Genomic DNA, 21004 nt, shown 5'->3' with positions numbered 1-21004 from the left:
TATAGATGTGGGAAAGGGTGAGATTATCTAGGCAGAGAATTGGGAGAGTGAGAAGAGAAAAGGGCCACGGACATTTAAGAGGCAAACAGAGACAGAGAGAGAGAGAGAGAGAGAGAGAGAGAGAGAGAGAGAGAGAGAGAGAGAGAGAAGCAACAGAAACGGTGGAAGAGACAATAATCAGAGAGGCAGGAGGAACAGCAGGCGAAAATGGTGACTTGGATGCTAGGAACAGAGAGAGTTTTAATAAGCGAGAGGGATCTACAGTAACAAATGCCAAAGCCAGGATCCTTAGTCAGCCTCTGAGAGGCAGGGAGTAGAGGTCAAAAGAGCAAAACATTCTTCTGATTTTGGCCCTGGACATGCCTGGGCAAAAACAGATTATGCCCCAAGGTTGGGAGGAAGGGAAATATCCCATAATCAACTTGTGATGATCCACATTCATGAAAGAACCTAGATAATCTGAGATTGCTGGAAATTCACAAATTATTTCTGGTTATCTTTAGGCTTCAGAGATATACCTGCCACCACTTGTTATCTTGGAAGGTTTTGAAGAATTTCTAACTAGTCATTTATACTTTGTTTTAATTATTTTTACTTTTGCACACAGGTTTGATTATCACCAGACGCTCACTTTTCAGTAACAATCACTCCTGACTCAGGTGACCTCAGACATAGAGCTAAGAGATTCTAGGTCATTATAGATTATAAATGAAATTAAATGAACCATATTTTTGCTCACAGAGAACCATCAATCAGAGAAAATTCACAAAATAATAAACACCCAGCATTCAACGTCAATTTCATCAACTTAACACTATTGTATCAGAGACAGCTTCTCTGTGTAGTTTTAGATTTTGGCGCTTATGGTGAACTCTGCCGGGCTACCCTTTGGTATTCGCTGTTCCTGCTGATGCCTCTTTTGTTTCAGATTCTGTGAAGTTCATCTCAGACTTGTTCTCACTGGATCTCCCCTGATTTAATCGATTCAGGATCGTTCTCTCCCCAGCTCACTCTTTGGTACTTTCTAAGCATTCTGCCTCATACGCAGAAGGCACTCAATAAATATTTGATGAATAAAGGCATAAACTGCCAGTTCTGCTTAGTGTGAGCTGTTCAGGTCAGCACTCAATTTTTACCCGGCTTGGCCCCCTGTTAGAAATCAGATCTGAGCAGCCGTGTGGCACACCAGTGTCTCAGTAAGGAGGTGGGGAGAGGGGAGGAATGCTGACCAGAGAGGGGAGCTGTGTGGGTCAGGTTCTCCAGAGAGAGGGAGAACCAGGAGGGGGTCTGTGTGCGTGTGCGTGTGTGTGTGTGTGTAAAGAGAGTTATTTCAAGGAATTGGCTCATGTGACTGTAGGAGCTGGTAGGTCCCAAATCTGTAGGGCAGGAAACTCAGACAAGATTTCTATGTGATAGTCTTCATACAGAATCCCTTTTGCTTTGGGAAACCCATTTTTGTTCTCAAGGCCTTTTAACTGATTGGACGAGGACCACCCATATTATCAAGGGTCATCTCCTTTCCTTAACATCAGCTGATTGTAGATGCTAATTGCACCTACAAAATACCCTCGCAGTATCATCTAGACTGGGGTTGACCAAACATCTGGGCATTAGAGCCTCGCTGAGCTGACACATAAAACTTCACATCCCAGGACGAATGCAGGGGAGCTCATACAGTTATAGGTTTGCAAGTGGTAGGAAACATCTGGCCAATAATCCAATTAAGATTGTCCAGAGGATCGGAGAATTGGAGTTTGGTTCTGGCCAGAGTTGATATTCAGGACAATCGTGTCCTGGGTGGTGATGGTAGCCTAGCAACAGATGTTCCCAGGTGGTGGAAACACTTGGGATGACGTGCCTTCACCCATGTGGTTCCTCTTGGCCCATCGGGTCACGAGTGGAGCTCTAGTGCCCTTGGCCTTAATCAAGAAATCAAGGCCAGAGCCTTGTCATGTGGTCTGGCCACAGCAGAAAGGCTGTGTGTCTCCATTTCTTTTGGATCCTCCCTCAAGGGTCAGTTGGGTTGGGGGGGGCACAGTGGGGCAGGCTCAAGAAACAGCACTGGCTGGAAAGCTGCCTCAGGGGTGCCAATACATGTAATGATGACAAGAACGTTGTCCCAAGAGTCAGGAGACCTGGATTCCAGGCCCAGCTCCACAGGTGACCTTGGTCTCCTCATGTGTAAGATGGGAATTATAACATCTTCCTTCTTTGCTCAAAGAACAGCCCCGAGGACCAACTGAGAACAGGGGCACAGAGAGCCTCACTCACACATTATGCACAGGTCACACAAGGCAGGTGGCAGCCTGGTGTCACAGAGAGAGCACAGGCTCTTACCACACCATCCTGGGTTTGAACTCTGCTCTTACATTAAGTGGTGCATGGGCTTGGCCACGTTTTTAGAACTGATTGCCACTGTCTCCTCATTTCTAAAATAAGAACAAGTCGGCTGTACTCATCCACTAGGGCTGCCATAACAAGGTACCACCGACTGGGGGGCTTAACACAAGGGAAATGTATCGTCTCACAGCTCTGGAGCCTAGAAGTTCAAAATCAAGGTGTCAAGGACCATACTATCTCTGAAGGCTTTACAGGAGGGTCCTTCTTTGTCTTCCTCGAGCTTCTGGTGGCAGCTGGCAATCCGTGGCGTCTCTTGGCTTGTAGATGCGTCACTCCAGTCTGCCTCCAAATTCACAAGGTCTTCTCCCCTGTAGGCCTATGTCCAAATTTCCACTTTTTATAACGACATCAGTCATTGGATTAGCCCTGCCCCATTCCAGTATGACCTCATCTTAACTTGATTCTATCTGCAAGGACACTGTTTCTAAATAAGGTCACATTCACAGGGCTGGGGGTGGTTAACACTTCAACACAGCTTTGGAGGGGACACAATTCAATCCATAACAACAGCCCACATCACAGGGGCCTGAAGAGTATCTGGCACATGAGAGGTGCTCAGTGAATGGGACTTATCCTCATGGAAAGGAGAGGAGGAGGGACCAACATCCCCCTTCACAAGACAGACACATCCGTCACAGCACTGACTGGGACCCAAACCTCCCATTTCTTTCTGTCTTAGCCTGGAGAGCTTGGGCTTTTGAGGCTGTCTCTTCTTCCAGATGATTTGGCCTCTTTTTCCAAGTCGGGCAGGGGTCATGATGGACGCTGAGGTCCAGCCCAGAACCAGGCTCTTCGGAGCTGCCTGAGTGGGCTCTACAAGAAGACCTTCCTCCTGCAGAAATGGGCCACAGCTCCTGATGCCCTGGCAGCTGCCAGGCTGAGGCTGCAAATACAGATAATTCCCTTTCTCCAAGGCTGAGATCAGAAGCTGGAGGGTCACTTCCTCAGCAGGCATGTGAGGTGAGCTCTTGGGTCCTTCCCTGTTGGGCAGCCTTGTGGTACCAGGTGTTGGAATACACCATGTTGGCATGACCTTGGACACCTAAAGTGACTGGACCATAGGGGAAATCCATAGAGTAGCTGTGCACTTAGAGCCAGTTTGGATGAGGGTATACTTGCTCGCCCCACCAGCCAGTAACTTTGACATCACGTCCATCCTCTGGTGCCCATGGGGGAGCTTTCTCAAACTCATTTTTATACTGACTCTAGCCACCTAACCAGAGAAGTCTTTTTTGGTAAGGAATGCAGAAGAGGGCACAGGCCAGGTATAAGTGACATTACATTATCCGCTCTCCATTCCCCAGTACAGATAATCAAGGGAGGGAGTCTGCATTGCCTCACCAGATGCAATGCGCAAAGTGAACAGAGGTGGACCTGAAAGTTGCTGAAGGCCTTGAGAAGTCCGGGGTGACTTATCTGGGCTGGGGACCCACCCCCTAGGAGGAAGCAGAGTGACTCATGGGGCCGATCACCAACACACTACGAACCAAGGGTTGAATGATCATTCTCGGCCTTCCCTATTCAGTGAGGCAGAAGCAGTTTTTACTGGAAAGCCCACAAGTGTGACTTTTCCATTCCTCCTGTTTGCAAGTCCTTGCAGCTGATGGGGGAAAAAATAGCCCAGCACATTTGCATTTAAGTCTTGAAATCTAAATATTTCTGTGAGTCATTCATTATTACCATATAACTCAGTGTTTGCATGCAAATAACTTTAATGCCATAAATGCTTATAAAATAAATCTCTTACCATATGAACTCGGTAAAGAATGCTAATTCCCAGAGTCATGAATGGCTTTGAGAAATCAATCACCTTCTCCCGTTCAGCAGTAATGGTGAGGCCTGCCACGGCCAGATCTGCTTTCTGAAAGGAACAGACAGAGATCATCAGAGGGGTGGCCGCATGAGATGGGGGCACAGGGACTTGTGATCAGAGGCCGTCACTAATGGGGAGATGTTTCTCTGGTCTGGCTTCTCTGCTTGGGGACTGACCCTAAGTAGCCAGAGGTCTGAACGATCACTCATGAAAAGACATGGATATTGAAGCTGTAACTCATGTTCATTTGAGGTTAGACCCCTTTAAATATATAAATTAGTATAAAAAGGGGGGATCACTGCTGACTGTTCAGACAGACTGAAAACGCCCTAGGCGAGGGAGAACTGGCAGATAGAACTTCTGGATACTCAATATTGAGTAGTTTTTTATGCAGCTGATTAACTTGTTGAACAACAAAACTTCACTGAGTCCCTCTGCTGTGTGCACTTTGGTGAGGGAGTTACAATGAAAGATAAAAATGATGGCACCCTGGAAATTAGAGGCAATCTAATGCAACCCCAGGAAATAAAGGCCAAGAAATTGAGCAAGGGGCCCCACATCACAAACTTTGTCCTTGTCAGAGGTAGGACCTCACCTCAGCCTTCCTGGACCACTGGCCTTATGTTTCAGTGAGATGCCCGCGTACCGCAAAAAAAAAAAGAAAAAGAAAAAAAAATCCAGGTGCCACAGCAGAACTCAGCCAAGGGTCTCTGGTCCCTTTCATGCAAAATCACCAGGTGTTTCCTTCTTTTCTCTTTGCCCCTGCCGTGTATCTCAAGTGCCCACTCCTGATGGAAGTCTGGCCTGAATTAAGGTCTCCTGGGAAAGGAGATGTTGTCAGCTTCCTCAGTACACCCCTCTGTCAGGAAGTTATTCCTTTGTTTAATTTCAATCCACCCTGTTGCAAAGCAAGCTTACTACCTATTGGCCTGCTCCCCTATACATGGAGCGCTGGGAAAGGCTCAGAGCTGGTGTTCAGTTCTGGCCATACTCTGCCTTAACTAGCTAACTAGCATAGGCTAGTCATTTCACTTCTCTTGGCTTCCTTAATCTCATCTGTAAGCCAAGGATGTGGGGTTTAGACAGTGCCAGAATCCTTTCCAGCAATTCTCTGCAAGTGATTCTCAAAATGTGGTCTAGGACCACCAGCATCAGAATCACCTTATTCTTATTAAAGAATAAGAATATTAAAGAATAAAGGGCTTATTAAAATGTGAATTCCTGAGTCTCATCCCAGACCCCCTGGATCAGACTCTGGTCTTGGGGCCCAGGAATCTGCATTTGTGACAAGTTGCCCAGGTGATTCTGACTTACACTGATATTTAAGAACCGTGTTTTATAACCTAGGCATGTAGCTCAGACTGGTCTCCATTGAGGTTTACATTTCAGCTTCCTTAACTCCTAATTCTGGTGGATCCGTTGATATAAAAGATGGAGAAAGAAATGAGGAAAAGTGAGGTATCCAACAACCTACAAACAGGCCAATCAGTTCTGAATAAGTACACACACACACACACACACACAGGCACATACACACACGTGCACGGTTCTCCCTAAATCATTGCAAAGGAAGTAAGGAGAGAGACATGCCACCCTCATTTTACGCACAAGGGGATTTATAAGTTGTGTACAAGAAGAATACATCCATTGGCAAAGATCAGTTTCTTCTCATCTCAGCCCCAATCCTCCACCCCAATTCATGCTAAAGCAGTCACACGATCCGGCATCGGTTAACAACTTAGGGCCTTATAAAGTGAGGCCAGGCTTAAAAGAGACTAGAGTGCAGATGTGAGAGGTTTTTAATAAGAAATGAAAAACGTGAATGACTCATTGGGTTCATTCCGTATTTCTCTGAGAGAGTGTTGATGACTGCTGTCAAGTGAATCAACCCCGGAGGAGAGAGTGAAGTTTGATTAGGAGATTGTTAGTGCCTTCATTTGGGGGACGCTTCAGAGAGTTGTTTGGGCCTTTCAGAACCTCAGCCCCTCCCTCAATGATGGTGGCCCCGACCTGAGTTCCTCTCGCGAGCACACGTGTAAAGCAACAGAAATCAACCACAAAGGCGTAGCAGGTGCAATGCTGGTCCCCTGTGTGCAGCCAATCAGCAGCCAAGTCCTGCAAGGACCTTGAGAGGAGGAGACAAGAGTTGAATGGGTTGGAGTGAATGAACTGAAGAAAAGCGTAGAAAGATGAAAACTGATAAGATGGGCAAGAGGTATCCACAGCATCCCGTCCTTTCTTTGGTTATTAAAAAAAAAAAATAGATCTATCCAAACCAAGTAACCAAAATCAACAACTCTATCCTCAAATTTCTTCCCCCCGAACCCCCCGCCACAGCCTTCTTCCCAAAAGGGCAAACTTTGGATTGCAATTTGGAAATCGTTTCACAAGTTTATAAAAGTTGGCCAGCGACGACATTCTGGTGAAACAATTCCATATGGAGAGAAAGCTGGAAATGGACAGCGTCCCAGGAGGGCGCTTTCCTGGATAGCAGCAGGACCACACACCCTGGGAGAAAGTCTGCCCCAGGCTCGGACAGGGCGCTTCTGTCTATTCACAAACAGACACCTCTCCAAACTGGGCCAAACAGGAAAACTGTCTCCTGTGGAAACTGCTGCTGCCTTGCCCCGCAGCCCATCTCTCTCTCCTTTGTCCCCCGCTCAAGAGTAAGCTGGGGGCAGGGGAGGCAGGGAAGGAGGGATGAGAAGCTAGGAGAAACCGCGGAGGTTATGTACTGGTTGTTTTTTATTTTTCATCGACTCAGTAGAGAACAGTAATCAGGTACCTTGGCTTCAATGCACCCTGGGGTACCAGCAACAACCTGGTGGGAGCAGGTTATTCCAAAAGGCGTGCATGCCTTTTCTTTCACCTTAGTTAAAAAGACATTGTGCTATAAAGCAGACTTAGACGCGGAGATCATGTGCCACAAAATCAAACTCATGACCAAAGCGGCGTGGCTGCAGAAAATGCTAGCAATTGTGGGCGTGGCAGGCCAAGGGAAGAGCGGGCACCATGACAGTTCACCCCGGCCCTTCTGCATCTCTGGTCACTCGTTGAGGAGGGCTGTGCTCTCCAGTTGAAAGAGCCACAGACAGGGCGTCAGAAGACCTGGCTCTCGTCACAGCTGGGCCACAAACTCACTGTGACCTTGGGCAAGTTATTCCACTCTCCAGGCCTTAGTTTCCTCCACTCTGAAATGAGAGTTCAGTCAGATGCACTCCAAGCTCTTTTCCGGCCCTAAAATCCCAGGCTTTCATTCTGCAGGGCTCGGAGGGCAGGAGCTTCGTTTAACTGGCCCCTATTTGCTCAAGAAGATGATAGCGGTCTCCAGAATTGAATGCCTCAGAGAGGTGGAGGAGGAAACTGCGTATCAGACTAGTCAGCAAAGAGCAGCACCCAAGGCAGGGAAGGCCAGAAAGGTCAGGAAGATACCACACCATCTGGAGAGAGCAGATCTGGACGTGTAACCCCGGGGGCTGGGAATCCAGAAAAGGGTAGGACCCCCGGAGCCAGAGAAGGAAGACTGGGAAAAGGGAACATGCAAAGAGTTCTATTAGCATCATGATGTTCCTGGTTGCTGGTGTGTGTGTGTGTGTGTGTGTGCGTGTGCACGCACACACACAGGTTTATAAATACATTCTGAGAGAAAGACCTCTCTCCTCTTCCCATTTTTGATTGAAAGTGTTCTTTGAAGAGCTTTGTGTTCTGCCTCTGAGAGATCCCCTCTTTTATCCCCTGGATGTTAGTGGAATTTCCGAGGGGAGGGCAGGCTGCAGGCGGCCTGGAGGTGGCTTCCAAAACATACTACTCTTTGCCTCCTGGGTTTAAACAGGGGTCATGCAACGGCTACCCTCACTATCAGAACCTGAAGGCTTGGGGTGGCCGCTGCTCTTCTCCCGGATGTGGGCCCTGGCTGGGAGGAAGACAGTGACTTCACAGCAGGGCTCTGGTCTGCGCCTGTCTGAGCCTGCTGCTCCCACCCTGTGCTTCCCTGAGATGCCACCGGGGAGGCCTCTGCCCGCAGTGCCAGATCCTGAAAGACCTGAAGGAACAAAGCTTTCCTCTGTCTCCCTCTCCTCCTCTTTTAGACACCTGCTGCCCCCTGTTGGGCCCAATTCTCTCCCTTCCCCTCAGCAGTGCTCCAACACCCTGGGCAGATTTCCACAGCTTCAGCCCTGCCCCATCCTCCCGGAGCCCCTCCCTTACATGGAGCCCAGTTAATGAGAGGATGGGGCGGGTCAGAAGACCTGGCTCTGCCTTTTGCTGACCAAATGCCCATAGCAACTCACTTACCCTCTCTGGGACTCAGTTTACCAGGCTATACAATGGGGCAATGCCTGCCTATCAGTATTATGTGAGAGTCAGGAAGAGATGATGGGTATGGAAGAGCCCTATAAACTCTGCACACTGTAGAGTCCGGCCACACCTATCTAGGACTATGAAGGCAGTAGAGAGGGTGGCTGAGACTTAGACTTCAGCATGCGACAGACCTGTCTGGACTCTGTTACTTACTTACATGTTGTGTGATCTTGGGCAAAAGTCATGTAACCTCTCTGAGCCTCAGTTTGCTCATCTGTAAAGTGGGGATAATAATAGTACCCATTTCCCAGAATTACTAAGAAAGTGAATGAGATGATGCTTGTAAATGCTGAGCATGGGGCCTGGTTCAAAGTAAGTACCTGATAAATGTTTGCTGTTAAGATGATAATGATAGTGATGATGATGATGATGATGAACTTGATGATGCTGAGAATCTCAACAGGGACCTCTGGAGACGATATCTTTTTTAAAAAAAATATTTATTTGGCTGCGCCGGGTCTGAGTTGTGGCATGCATACAGGACCTAGTTCCCCGACCAGGGCTCGATCCCGGTCCCCCTGCACTGGGAGCGCAGAGTATTACCCAATGGATCACCAGGGAAGTCCCTGGAGACAACATTTTAACGCATGATGAGTTGTAGGCATGGCTGGGGAGCAGTCAGGCCTGTTCTACCTCCATGTAGGCAGAGGCCTCTGGACATTTGGCCCCTGGTAGCCTTTCCTAGGTGACCTGAGACATCCACACACTGTACTGACACACTGTGCTTCCCTGGTGTGACTGCCCATCTCTGAAGATCCACGTAAGGACCCTCTTAGGCCTGGTACTGTCCCATTGCTTAGAAAACTCAAGGAAAAACTGCCAAACAGCTTGGAAACCAAATCGGGTCATTCTCCACAGCCTCTTCCTCGTTATATGATTCTCCTCTGGGGACGGCAGATTAAATGACGTCCCCAGCTCCCTTTGAATTCTTGGATCCACCATGCTATCTCTGATCAGTTTCCAGATCTTTTTTCTCTGGCTTTTTTACACGGCCCTCCTGCCTCCCAGTCGCCTAGGGTCCTGCCCCCTGGGGAGGCGGCCGTCCTCTACACCAACAGCTTTCTACTCTTTTGCCGGTCACATCTGCACAGATCTTGTTTCACCTGCTGCTCAGGCCCCATGGTGCCTCACATTCTTTGCTGGCATTTATTTAACTCTGTAATTGTGTTACTTAATGCTGGAAAGCTTTGGGAGGCCACCGTTGGAATGAGAAAACGCTACACAGAATAAGGCTGTATTGAGCATTGCTGGAAGCCTTCATTCCAAGGTAAAATTGTCTCTGGAGATCCCCTGTACCTTGAAAAGGCTTACAGAATTCCAAGCAAGGCCAGGCCTGAGGCAGTGAGAGCGGTGAGGACATTATCCATAAATACCCAGAAAGGAAAGACCCCCAAGTCCACCAAACCTGGCTTCCCGGGGAGAGACAACTCACATTAGGCTCTGGCTGAGGATCTGCGGGCTGAGGGTGACATGGGGCCGCGGAGCTCATCCGGCCCACAGTAAGCGCTGTGTCCTGGGCTCTGCCCTTGAGTGTGGAGTCTCAGGGTTGGCAGAAGCCACTGCCCCTTCCCCAGCAATCCCTTCCTCTTTAACACTCAGCATCCCCTCTACACTCTTTATTGACCGCTTGCCCTGCTCCCGGCAGTGTGCAAGGTTCTGGGATACACGGGTGGGCAAACACAGGCATGGTCCCTGATGGCCAAGAGCTTGCAGCCCGGTGCGACAGGCAGTTGTCAGATCGTTGAGGAAAAGATCTGTAAAACTACAGCTGTAATAAATGTTATAAAGGAGTCATTTGTGGCCCCATGAGCAGGTAGAACAGGGGTTGGCAGAGTCTTCATGGGAGCTTTCTCAAGATGAGACTCAGTTGCCTGAACAAGAATTACCAGTAAGAAGGCCTGGGGTGAGCACTCCCAGTGGGGGGGTCAGCATGTGCAAAGGCCCTGAGGCAGGAGGGAGCTTGGTGCATTCCAGGGGCTAGAAGAAGGCCAGAGTGACTGGAGTACACAGGGCTGGGGAGTGTGCTGTAAGATGAGGCTGGAGAGGCAGGCAGAAGATGCAATGCTTTGAAGAGCAATTGAAAGGCCCTGAAGTATTTTAAGCAGGATGAGACTTGTAATCTTAACACGTCTAACGCCTATAGCCCTTCCTGTGTGTCAATTTACTAACCAAGCAATTTACATGTGTTACTTCACTCAGCGCTCACAATACCCTTATGAGGTAGGTTACTATTATTACCCTCATTTTACAGATCAGAAAACAGAGGCACAGAGAGGTTAAGGAACTTGCCCAAGCTTGCACAGCAAGTCAGTGGCAGAGCCAGGATTCAAACCTGGGGCATTTGGCTGCAGAGGCTGCATCCTGAACCTGCAACAGATACAATTGGCTCTAGTGAATTCAAAAGATGGAAGAGAGACAAGAAAGGACCATCCTCATTTTTATCCTCACTTCCTTGCCATTTACACCACTACACTAAGGGCAATCCGGTGTCTATGGCATCACTTCACCAATGTCACTCCAGCCGGTCAGCAGTGACCTCCATGCTACAATGCCTATGGGGTGCTATCCAGCTCTTATCTTGCTGAATCTCCTAGCTGGCCACTCTCTCCAGCCCCTGCCTGGCCCTCCTGAATGAGGCCAACGTCAAGGACATAGCTCTCCCTCCCTCCACCTGCTCTGTCTTGTGACTACATTGCCCTGCTTCTCTGCCACCAGACCAAACTGGGCTCAAATCCCAGCCCTCCAGTTACTGTGTGACCAGGAGTAGGTTTCACATCCTCTCCAAGCTCACTTTTCTCATCTGTAAAATGGGGATTATAATTACCAACTGAGGGTTGTTATGAGGATAAATGAGATAATACATATAAGGCACAAAGCACAGTGCTTGGCATATTGTAGGTGCACAATAAATGGTGGTTATTAATATTCTTTTTCTAACAAAATTCACTTTTATGCCATGACAACTATACCTGTTCTCCCTCTTGATGTGTCTGTGGGAGGAGGTGAGCTCCATGTCCATCATCTTGATATCCACCCCTACCTGTCCTCCCGCTTAAACAAGTATCCATGATCCACACTCCTTTAAAGCCCAGCCTGGGAGTCTGGCCCTCATGGTCCACCCATCCCTCTGAGTTCAGTCTCATTTCCCAGCACTCCTCCGGAAGCACACCCCCACACCGGGAGTCTGGTTCAGCCAACTTTCAAACACACTTCGTACCTTCCTACAGTTTACCTCCTCTGTAAAAACTTCTCTATCATCTTCCCAGGAATAAGCCTTCCCTTCTCACAATCAATAAGGGAGCTAAGACACGGTTTATATCATTCAGGTGGCATTTGCCATAAATCGCCTTGTGTTAGAACAGGGGGCCCGGGCTCCTACTCCAACTCTGCACTTATTAGCTGTGTGACATTGGGAAAGGACTTACCTTCTCTGTGTCTCAGTTTCTTCATCCATAAAGTGGGCACAACAACAGTTCGCAGCCTCTATAGGAATTAAATGAGCAACCCATGCAAAGTCTCTGCCTGGCGCAGAATAATTCTCAATAAATGTTAGCTCTTACTATTATTATTATTGTCACTGTGGACATTCATGCACATAACTTAGCTCCCCATTAGATGATAAGAAGCAGGGACCATGTCCTCAAAAAACTTAACTTATATAGTATTTCAAAGTTGCCATTTAGCTCCATTTTACAGACCAAGAAACTGAGGCCCAGAGAGGTTATTAATTTGCTCAAGTACACACAGCTAGGATACGGAGAGAGCTATCTTCAGACATACAGATTCTCAGGTCTGCTTTCTCATGACTGCACTGTTCACAGTGACGTTCCCAAAGTGGACACACAGTAAATCTCTAATTAACAACCAGTGCAGCTAACCGTGCAGGGTACAGGGGGACAACACCCCAAACATGGCCTACCCTCCAGCCCCTCCTTGCTGACAGCAGAATCAGGCTGATTTCGGACATGTGCCTGTACGTAGGAGGGATTTTGTCAGGAAGCTGGGTCATTATAACCGGATTCAAGTCATGGTCTGGACACTGTGAGATACAATTCCTCATCCTCCAGCCTAAGGAAGACTTGAAGCCCTAAATCCCCACTAGAGGGCTCCCTTCTCCCCTTGCCCCCTCCCCGGGCCTAGTTCCCTGCAAACTCCTCGGGCTTCGCAGGGAGCGCCCAAGCAGAAGGGGAAGGGCCTCACACCCCACAATTAAGGCAGCAGTCAGCGGTGCTGGAGATGGGGGGTGGTTAATTACCCGCCGGGAAGAACGGGGATGCTGAGGACAGGCCCTGGCTTTCCTGCTGCTCAGTGGAGCGGATTAACATCTGCAGCTCAGCCCATTTCAAATTAGATTATCTGCTCACTTCCTGCCTTTTGATCCATTCACCTGCTGGGCGCTTTCCTCCCGCCCTCCCCTGCCCTCACCTCGTGAGATGCCCAGGGAACCTGCTGTGATTCACTGGGGTCTCCATGCTGAGCTGCAAAGGGATCTGAAGGCGCCGGGGAGCTCGCTCTCCCTCCTGGCTCCCCTGGCACTGGCAGGAACCCTCAGACTCCCTAATAACAGGCCTCAGCAACGTGCACAGCTGCTCTCCTGCCGCAAGAGGAAGGTGGCCTTCCCACTCCACCCGCCGTGGGCTGGGGCCGAGGAGAAACGTGTAGGGTCCCATGGCACCTGCAAAATGTCTGGTGCCCTGTTCACTGGGGAGGCTGGTGGTCAACCCCACCCTTCCTCCCTTCTTTCAGGCCAGGATATAGGAACAAGGATAAGGGAACAGGAGTAGGACCAGTTAGTCACCTGTCTCACACACACACACACACACACACACACACACACACAGTCAAACCAGCCTGCTTCCTATTCAGAGGGAGGCCTTGATCAGAGCCTTTTCGGGTCCATCTGAGCCCAAGTCTGTGGGATTTACTCGTGTTCCCTGGCCTGAACCTCCAGCCCTTGGAGTCAAGCCCAGAGGAGCATCAGCATTCCTGGGGAAGCAGCAAAGTCATTTGCAGGCCCAAGGGCTCCCCAGTGCTATTTCTCGAGCTGACAGCATACTCTCAGGGCTGGATGAATTTCTTTAGAGTTAAATTAAATTCCCCATGAAATATTTAGTTAGTTCAGCTCAGGGCTGCGTAATTGGCCTATGTGGGCAGATGTGAGGAGAGAACCAGGCTTGAGGAAAGAAGGGTTGGCAATTCTTTCACGGGTGAAGTGGTGCAGCACAGGGGTCCAAGCTGGGTCAGGAGGCCAACTAGATATTGCTGACCTTTGACCTCTTATCACAGGCTCCCATCTCTGGCCATAGACCCTCTTGCCCTTCGGGGTCAGAGAGATGGATGTCTGAATCCCAGCTCTGCGATTCTCAGCTGAGCAAATTACCTGAAATCTGGGCTTCGGTTTCCTTACCTCTAAAATGGGCAAAAGCATGCCTATTTCTCATGATTGTTGTGAGAATTAAATCTGGTAACCTGTGTAGATGGAGCTCAGGGGTCGTCCAGCCCCTTACAATCCCCTCTTCCAACTGTAGCCAGTGGGGCGTTTGAAAGCTAAAGCAGATCATGCCATTCTCTGTACTGCCTTTTTACTCTTTTTTATGCCATGGACCCTGTTAGCGGTCTGGTGAGGTCTGTTAACCCCTTCTTTAAAAATATTTTAAAATGTTTATTATATTTGCTGTATCACATGACTGTATTACACAATACAGAATTACCTAATTGTGATACACTGACCACGAGAGCCAGAGGAAGCTCTCATAGCAACATTCGAATGGTACCTTTGGCGACAAAGTCACAGGTATGGTTAATACCACTATGATCTGTTGCCCGCATTTGTAATCGAAGGAAATTTTACATTTCAGCTTGAATTTAGAAAAAACATAGATGTAAATTTTTCCCTTCTAAGCTTATCGTCTCTCTTGATGCTCTCCTCAGATGCTTGGGTGTGCACAGACCCCAGGAAAAGAACCCAGAGAGACCACCCCCAGTTTACTGACCGTGATTCCTTACTACAGCCCACCAGGCATGGTGTGATAGGGCCGCGCCCTGCTTCTCAAATATGACCAGTTCATTTGCGCCTTGGAATCTTGGCATTTACTCCTTCCTCTCCCTGCTCCACTCTGCCCTGGCCTTGGCGAGGCTGGCTTCTGCACACTCTGTTCGGATCTCAGAGTGGCCTTCCCAGAGTGCCCATCCAAAGATGCCCTCTCCCTGACACTCTCTGTGTAATTTCCTGGGTTTCTTCCTTCACAGCAAAAATCACAATCAAAAATTTTCTTGTTGGGCTTCCCTGGTGTCGCAGTGGTTGAGAGTCCACCTGCCGATGCAGGGGACACGGGTTTGTGCCCCGGTCCGGGAAGATCCCACATGCCGTGGAGCGGCTGGGCCCGTGAGCCATGGCCGCTGAGCCTGCGCGTCCGGAGCCTGTGCTCTGCAACGGGAGAGGCCACAGCAGTGAGAGGCCCGCGTACCACCAAAAAAAAAAAAAAAAAAAAATTTCTTGTTCATTTATTCATCTACTTGTTTATTGTCTTTAAAGCAAGCTCCAGGAGGCAGGAACCTGTTGTTTGCTGGGTCCACATGTGTCTCCAGAGCCTGGAACAGTGCCTGGCACGTGATAAGCACCAAACATTTGGTAAAGGAAGGCACAACCAAATGAATGAATAGATGAATCAAAGCAAGTAGGAGCTCAGTTCACGTTATTTTCTCACCTTGAGTCTTGACTCATCGTGTCATAATGTCTTGGCTAAGAGCACCCACGCTGTGGCCTCCCTTGCCACTCGCCAGCCACGTAATCTTAGGCAAGTGACCTACCCTTTCTGTACCTCAGTTTCCTCATCTGGAAAATGGGACTGTAATAATACATATCTCATAGGTGTGTTGTAAAGACTAAATGAATATATATATGAAAAGCACTTAGATCAGTGCCCGGAACAGAAAATGTTACAGAAGTGTAAGCTATTATTTTTTGCTGCAAGTTAAAGGATCAACTTCAATGTTATTTAAAACAGTAATTGTTTCAAAAAATCAATGTAGGTTTTGAAGACAGAACAAAGAAATCCCATGATTGGAAAAGCAATATATACAATAGATGTTACACTGTGTTTAAGTAGTTGGGACGTGAAAAGGAAATAGCACTGAGAGTTTGGGTCTAGGCAGCTTCCACGGATGCAGTGATGCCCCGGGGAAGCTTGAATTCTGCTTCCTCGCCTGGCAGCACCATTACCATCCCCGTCATCATCCCCCCGATTTTCTGAAGATAGACCACTGATTTACACATCAAAGAAAATGATAGAATCCTGTCTAATTTTTCAGGAGGATATGCTCATTCCTAATCCAAATGCTCCTTATTTCCCAATCAAACTGATAAAACCTCCAGCCCACATGTAAACGTGGCCATCAGTAGGCCTTGTGATAAGAGGCAGGGGATTTCCACTGACAAGTTCACACACTTCTGCCAGTTTCCCACCCTGCTGGCTGCCAGAAAAGCTGATTAATAATGGTCTGGGACACAGCGTGAGGCCCTGACATTGAGCAAGGCTAACTGGCCCACATGGGGATCAAACTTGTAGCCCTGACCTTTCAGATAGAGAGCCTGACTGCACTGACCAAGCCAGTTCTACACCTATTAGGGGCCTCTGGGTTTCAGGCCTGTGCGTGTAAAGCAAACTCAAGGAGGCTCTGCAGACAGCAGTGTCGGCTGCTGGAGAAATCTGACAGTATCTCTAGCTCACGGGGCTTTCTTTTATTTCCCTTCCCACTTGTCAGCCCTGTATTTAGGAATGGCGTGATTCACAGGCCTGTTATTAGAATTGTTTTTGTTGGATGAGATAAAGTACCACCAGTAGCTGGGAGCACGGCTGACAGCCACGGAGGACTTTCAGAGGCTTCCTCTTCACGCCCTCTCTACTCCAAGCCAATGAGCCTCCTCCACTGATTCCCCCACCCCTCACTGTCCTGCTACACAGAAGGGAGGGCCGAGCTCGGCCTCAGGCTGGCTCCTGAGGTGCGCCAGGGCGCCAGGGAGGGTGAGCAAAGATCTGACTCATCAGCTCCATGAACTGGCTGGTGCTGGTCTTTTTCTCACTTTTTATCAGCATATGCACAAGTCAAAACCATTGCCAAGGGCAGAGGGCATTTTCTCAGGGATCCCTGCCGCTTTCCGAAGAGGACAACGAGAGATGCAGTCATAAACCTCTGGCCACTCCTAGGTGATGAAGTGTGTGTTTGGTCTACTTCAAAGAGGTGCTGAGAGGGCTCAGGTGTCCACCCATAATAACATCCCCAAAGTTCTTTTTCACAGACTGCATTTGAGCCCCATGACAATCTCAAGGCCAGTAGTAGCCAATTTAGAGACAGGAGAATAAGACTCAGCAAACATGGCGTTCAGTTCAGGATGATAGTTACCTTTTGGGAGGAAGGAGGGTTTAGAGTGAAAGGTGGCATTTGTGGGGGTAGGGACAAGGGTCTACAAGGGTCTGCAGTGTGCTGGGGCTGGTGTATTTCTTGACCTGGATTGTGACTACATGGGTATGTCCCCTTTGTGATAAGTCATCAAGTCCACACTTACGATTTGTGTACTTTTCTATATGTATATTTCAATTAAAAGGTTTTTAAAAAGGTAAGTAAAAGAGAGAGTGGCTACCGTCAAGCCTGACACTCAGCATCCTGCTGACTCTTTGGAATAAAAAAGCCTGGAACATACATACTGGGCTGCAATGGCTGCATTATTTGTGCCAGGGGCTGGTAATTCCACACATATGAGAGAGGTAAGCTCAGGCATGGTGAATCTACTGTGTATCTCTGTTTAAACACCTGTGTGGCTTCTAATTCAAGAATGGCTAAAAGGAACATCTGGATGTTTTAACTGGATTTGTGTTTTGCATCTGGATGAAGGAAAGTCCAGATCCCTTGTCTGGTCCAAACAACTGAACAGGTTGTGAAACTCCCATAGGAGCCAACTCGCTCTCTGCTCTGAACACTGGGCAAAGCCCTGGGGGGGACCTGGCGGAGCTGCAAACACCCTCCAGCACTTGCCAGACCCCACTCTAGATGGGTCTTGAAACCCAGAGGAGGGGGACAGCACTCTGACCCACGTTGGACAGTGTTCTCGCAGTGTTTTGTGACAGCTGTCAGAGGGTCCTGGTTGAAGTTTGGGTCTTGATAGCTGTGGGGCCTTGGGCAAGTTTCTTAGGCTCTCTGAACTTGTTTTCTCAGGAGTAAAGTATAAATGCTAACAGCTTCTATTTTACAGAGTTGCTGTGAGGATTACATGAGTTAGCATACAAGCCCTGACACACACAAAATGTTCACACTCAATAAATGTTCACTGCTAATATTACTATGCTGTTTCTGATTCTGGCATCCTGCCTCCATCCTCTGCCCATTTGTCTAAAGCTGCTGAGACCTGGCCTCTGCTTTGGGCTGCACCATCTTGCCTGGTGGGGTTTTGAAGGCTGAGCTCTTCTACCTGATTTGCTCCTATGGATTCCCCTTCCCTTTTTTTTTTTTTTTTTGCGGTACGCGGGCCTCTCACTGCTGTGGCCTCTCCCATTGCGGAGCACAGGCTCCGGACGTGCAGGCTCAGTGGCCATGGCTCACGGGCCCAGCCGCTCCGCGGCATGTGGGATCCTCCTGGACCGGGGCACGAACCCGTGTCCCCTGCATTGGCAGGCGGACTCTCAACCACTGCGCCACCAGGGAAGCCCTCCCCTTCACTTTTTTTTTTTTTTTTTTTTTTTTTTTCGGTATGCGGGCCTCTCACTGTTGTGGCCTCCCCCGTTGCGGAGCACAGGCTCCGGATGCACAGGCCCAGCGGCCATGGCTCATGGGCCCAGCCGCTCCGCGGCATATGGGGTCCTCCCAGACCGGGGCACGAACCCGTGTCCCCTGCATCGGCAGGCGGACTCTCAACCACTGCGCCACCAGGGAGGCCCTCCCCTTCACTTTTGACCAGACTGACACCAGCTGACACATTTGCTGTACTTACTGACCACACCTTCTCTCTGTTTTGATCTCCTGCCTGAATTCCACTGTTCATCAGCCCCTGGCAGCCAGCCAGGCCCCCAGTCTGCCACCATCCAGGAACCCAGCAGGTCTGCTCAGGGAGTGTCCTGGATTTTGTCCTGGATTTGGATAAGGGATCCATTTAGCAAGAGTTGACAGTCTTTCTGAGCAGTTCAAAGTCACTGAATGGACCACCTGCTGCCATTTTTAGAGATCTAGGCCTTCATTCTGTTGCCTAAATTGCAAACGTAGACACAGCAAGAGCAGAAGTTTGTCATCAAGCAAAGGAGCACGTCTGAGGGCTGCAGAAGATAAGGAATAATGCCACAGTTTCTGCAAAGGGTGGGGCAGAACGGGGCTCTCAGAGGGCTATCTCCAGAGCTGCCAACACGGTCATTGGCACGATTGAGCCAGGCCTGGTTCCCACGCTGACAAATGGTGGGATATTAGTTGCTGCTGACAAGCTACAGGATGGCAAGAAAAATAGTCTGTGAATAAGCCCCCCAAAGTATATAAGGATTCTGGCCAGGAACTGAGATGGTGAGGCCAAACCATGGCAACAAGCAAGTGGAAACCACTAGACCTTCTGGTGCAAATTCATCTCCGTGAGTGAGGGATGGCCAAAGAACAGAGGGAACTGTCACATTTGGATGCTTTGAAGCAGGCATGTTTATTCCTAAGAAGGCAAGGGATAAGCAGTGCCCGCCTGCTGGGGGAAGGGAGCTGGGGTGGGCAGGGAGCCACAGCAGCAGGATCTGATGACCAAGAGATTGCTAGGTGAGCAAAGCATGGCATGTGTTCAGGGCAGCCCCCCACAGTACCTAAGGGGACATATTACGGACGCATTTGAGTTTGGAGTCTGATTCTGTCACTTCTCAGCCGCATGACCTTGGACAAGTGAACCTCAGAGCCTGTTTCCTGATCTACAAAACGGCGATAAGAATACTTTACCTTGTAAGGTTCTTTGACGATTAAATGAGGTGATAGTTGTAAAGCAATTAGTAGCACTGCATCTGGCACGTAGTAAGTGCTCAATAAACAGTGCTCATGACTATCTTTAGTGCAAAAGCAGTCAAGGGACAGGCAAAAGGTCAGCCTAGGGAGTCACAGGGGGTTGAGCGCAGCACACAGGAGTCTCAGGGGAGGCGACTCAGACGTCCAGATAGGCGATCCGGGCTCCTGCTGCGTGGCGTTCATGGTGTCACCCCTCTCCACCAACACACATACTCGAGGAAATAAAGCTGGCGAGCATGAGGGGGAAGCTTTATTCCAAAGGCAGGTGGAGGATAAATGTGTGTGTGATGCAGGCTGAGCAGACACCCAGTTAGGCCGACTAAAGCTTAAAGAGTGAAGAAAGGGGGCTGTGACTTGGGGGGCAAAATAGAAGACAGGGTCAACTTTAGAGTCAGACAGCTCACCCTGGGCATCCCCACCCCATGGGGAGAGGAACGAGGGGTGAGGTGGCTTAAGCTCTTCTTTCTCAAGGCAATGTAGGTCTGGGAAGTGGGGCAGGATTGAGCACACAGCGGGGTGAGCTGAGGGCCCAGCTGTGGGGACCTGGGGAAGGCAGAGCCAGGAAGGGAAGCAGGGATGTCCAGGAAGCGTGTTCGGGCCCTGTAGCTGCCCTGGGAGGACAGGCCCAGGGGAAACGTCATCTCCTGCTGTCCCAGCCTGCTGAATACACCAGCACTTCTGGGCCACTGGTGTGTTTTCCCTGTTACCAGTCAAAGGGATCATCTGAAAACCTACAACTGGTTCTGGCATTGAGATGTTCTGTCCAGGCTCTGAGGTCCTTGGGGTCAAGGGCTATAGTGGTTAATTCTTTTACACGTATCTTCAAAGCATCCCATCCATCTACCCATCCATCCATCCATCCAACCAACCAACCAACCACCAATTCATCTATCCATCCACCCATTCACCTACCCATCCATCTATCCCATAATTCCTGAGTGCTGTGTATGCTGGGGCCTGTTCCAGGTGCCACCGGCAGACAGATGAACAAGACAAATGTAGTTCCTGATCTCAGAGAACTTACATTCTAGTCTCATAATATGAAAGGTGATTTCAGTTGGTGATAGTTTCTTTGAAGATCATACAACAAGGTAATGTGGTAGAGAGAGATTCAGTGAAATGATGGAGGTCCCTTAGGGTGGCAGAGAAAGAATGCTTCTTGGAGGAGGTGACATCTGGATTAGATCTAGATAACAAGGTAAAAACAGTAGACTGGAGACTTGGGGAAATAAGTTTTTGCTAGAAGGAAGAGCAAGTGTACACACCGTATGCTGGAACTGGGCATACTATGTACAAGGAACAAAGAAAAGGCTAGAGAGTGAGGAGCCAGCAATGGGAGATGCAGGCCCTTGTGAGCTCTTAATCATTTCTTCAGACTGTAGGGATGTTGGTGAAATTGTGGCTGATGAAGGCAGA

At 49.0% G+C, this 21004-nt stretch overlaps 1 protein-coding gene across 1 annotated transcript in view; it reads right to left on the bottom strand.

Moving 5' to 3' along the window:
• The window catches only part of GRIK4 (glutamate ionotropic receptor kainate type subunit 4), a gene marked incomplete at its 5' end in the record, with an annotated part of 311497 nt that overhangs the window by 39667 nt on the left and 250826 nt on the right, over window positions 1-21004 (bottom strand). The window contains one exon of the mRNA XM_082626891.1: window positions 4148-4261. Coding sequence (XP_082483017.1) covers window positions 4148-4261 — 114 coding nt within the window. The remainder of the gene's footprint in view (window positions 1-4147; window positions 4262-21004) is intronic.

This window comes from Mesoplodon mirus (genome assembly GCF_964341445.2).
Source record: "Mesoplodon mirus genome assembly, chromosome: 7".
Classification (NCBI taxonomy): Eukaryota; Metazoa; Chordata; class Mammalia; order Artiodactyla; family Ziphiidae; genus Mesoplodon; species Mesoplodon mirus.
The sequence above is the reverse complement of the archived record's forward strand: the minus strand, read 5'-3'. Positions and strand labels throughout refer to the sequence as shown.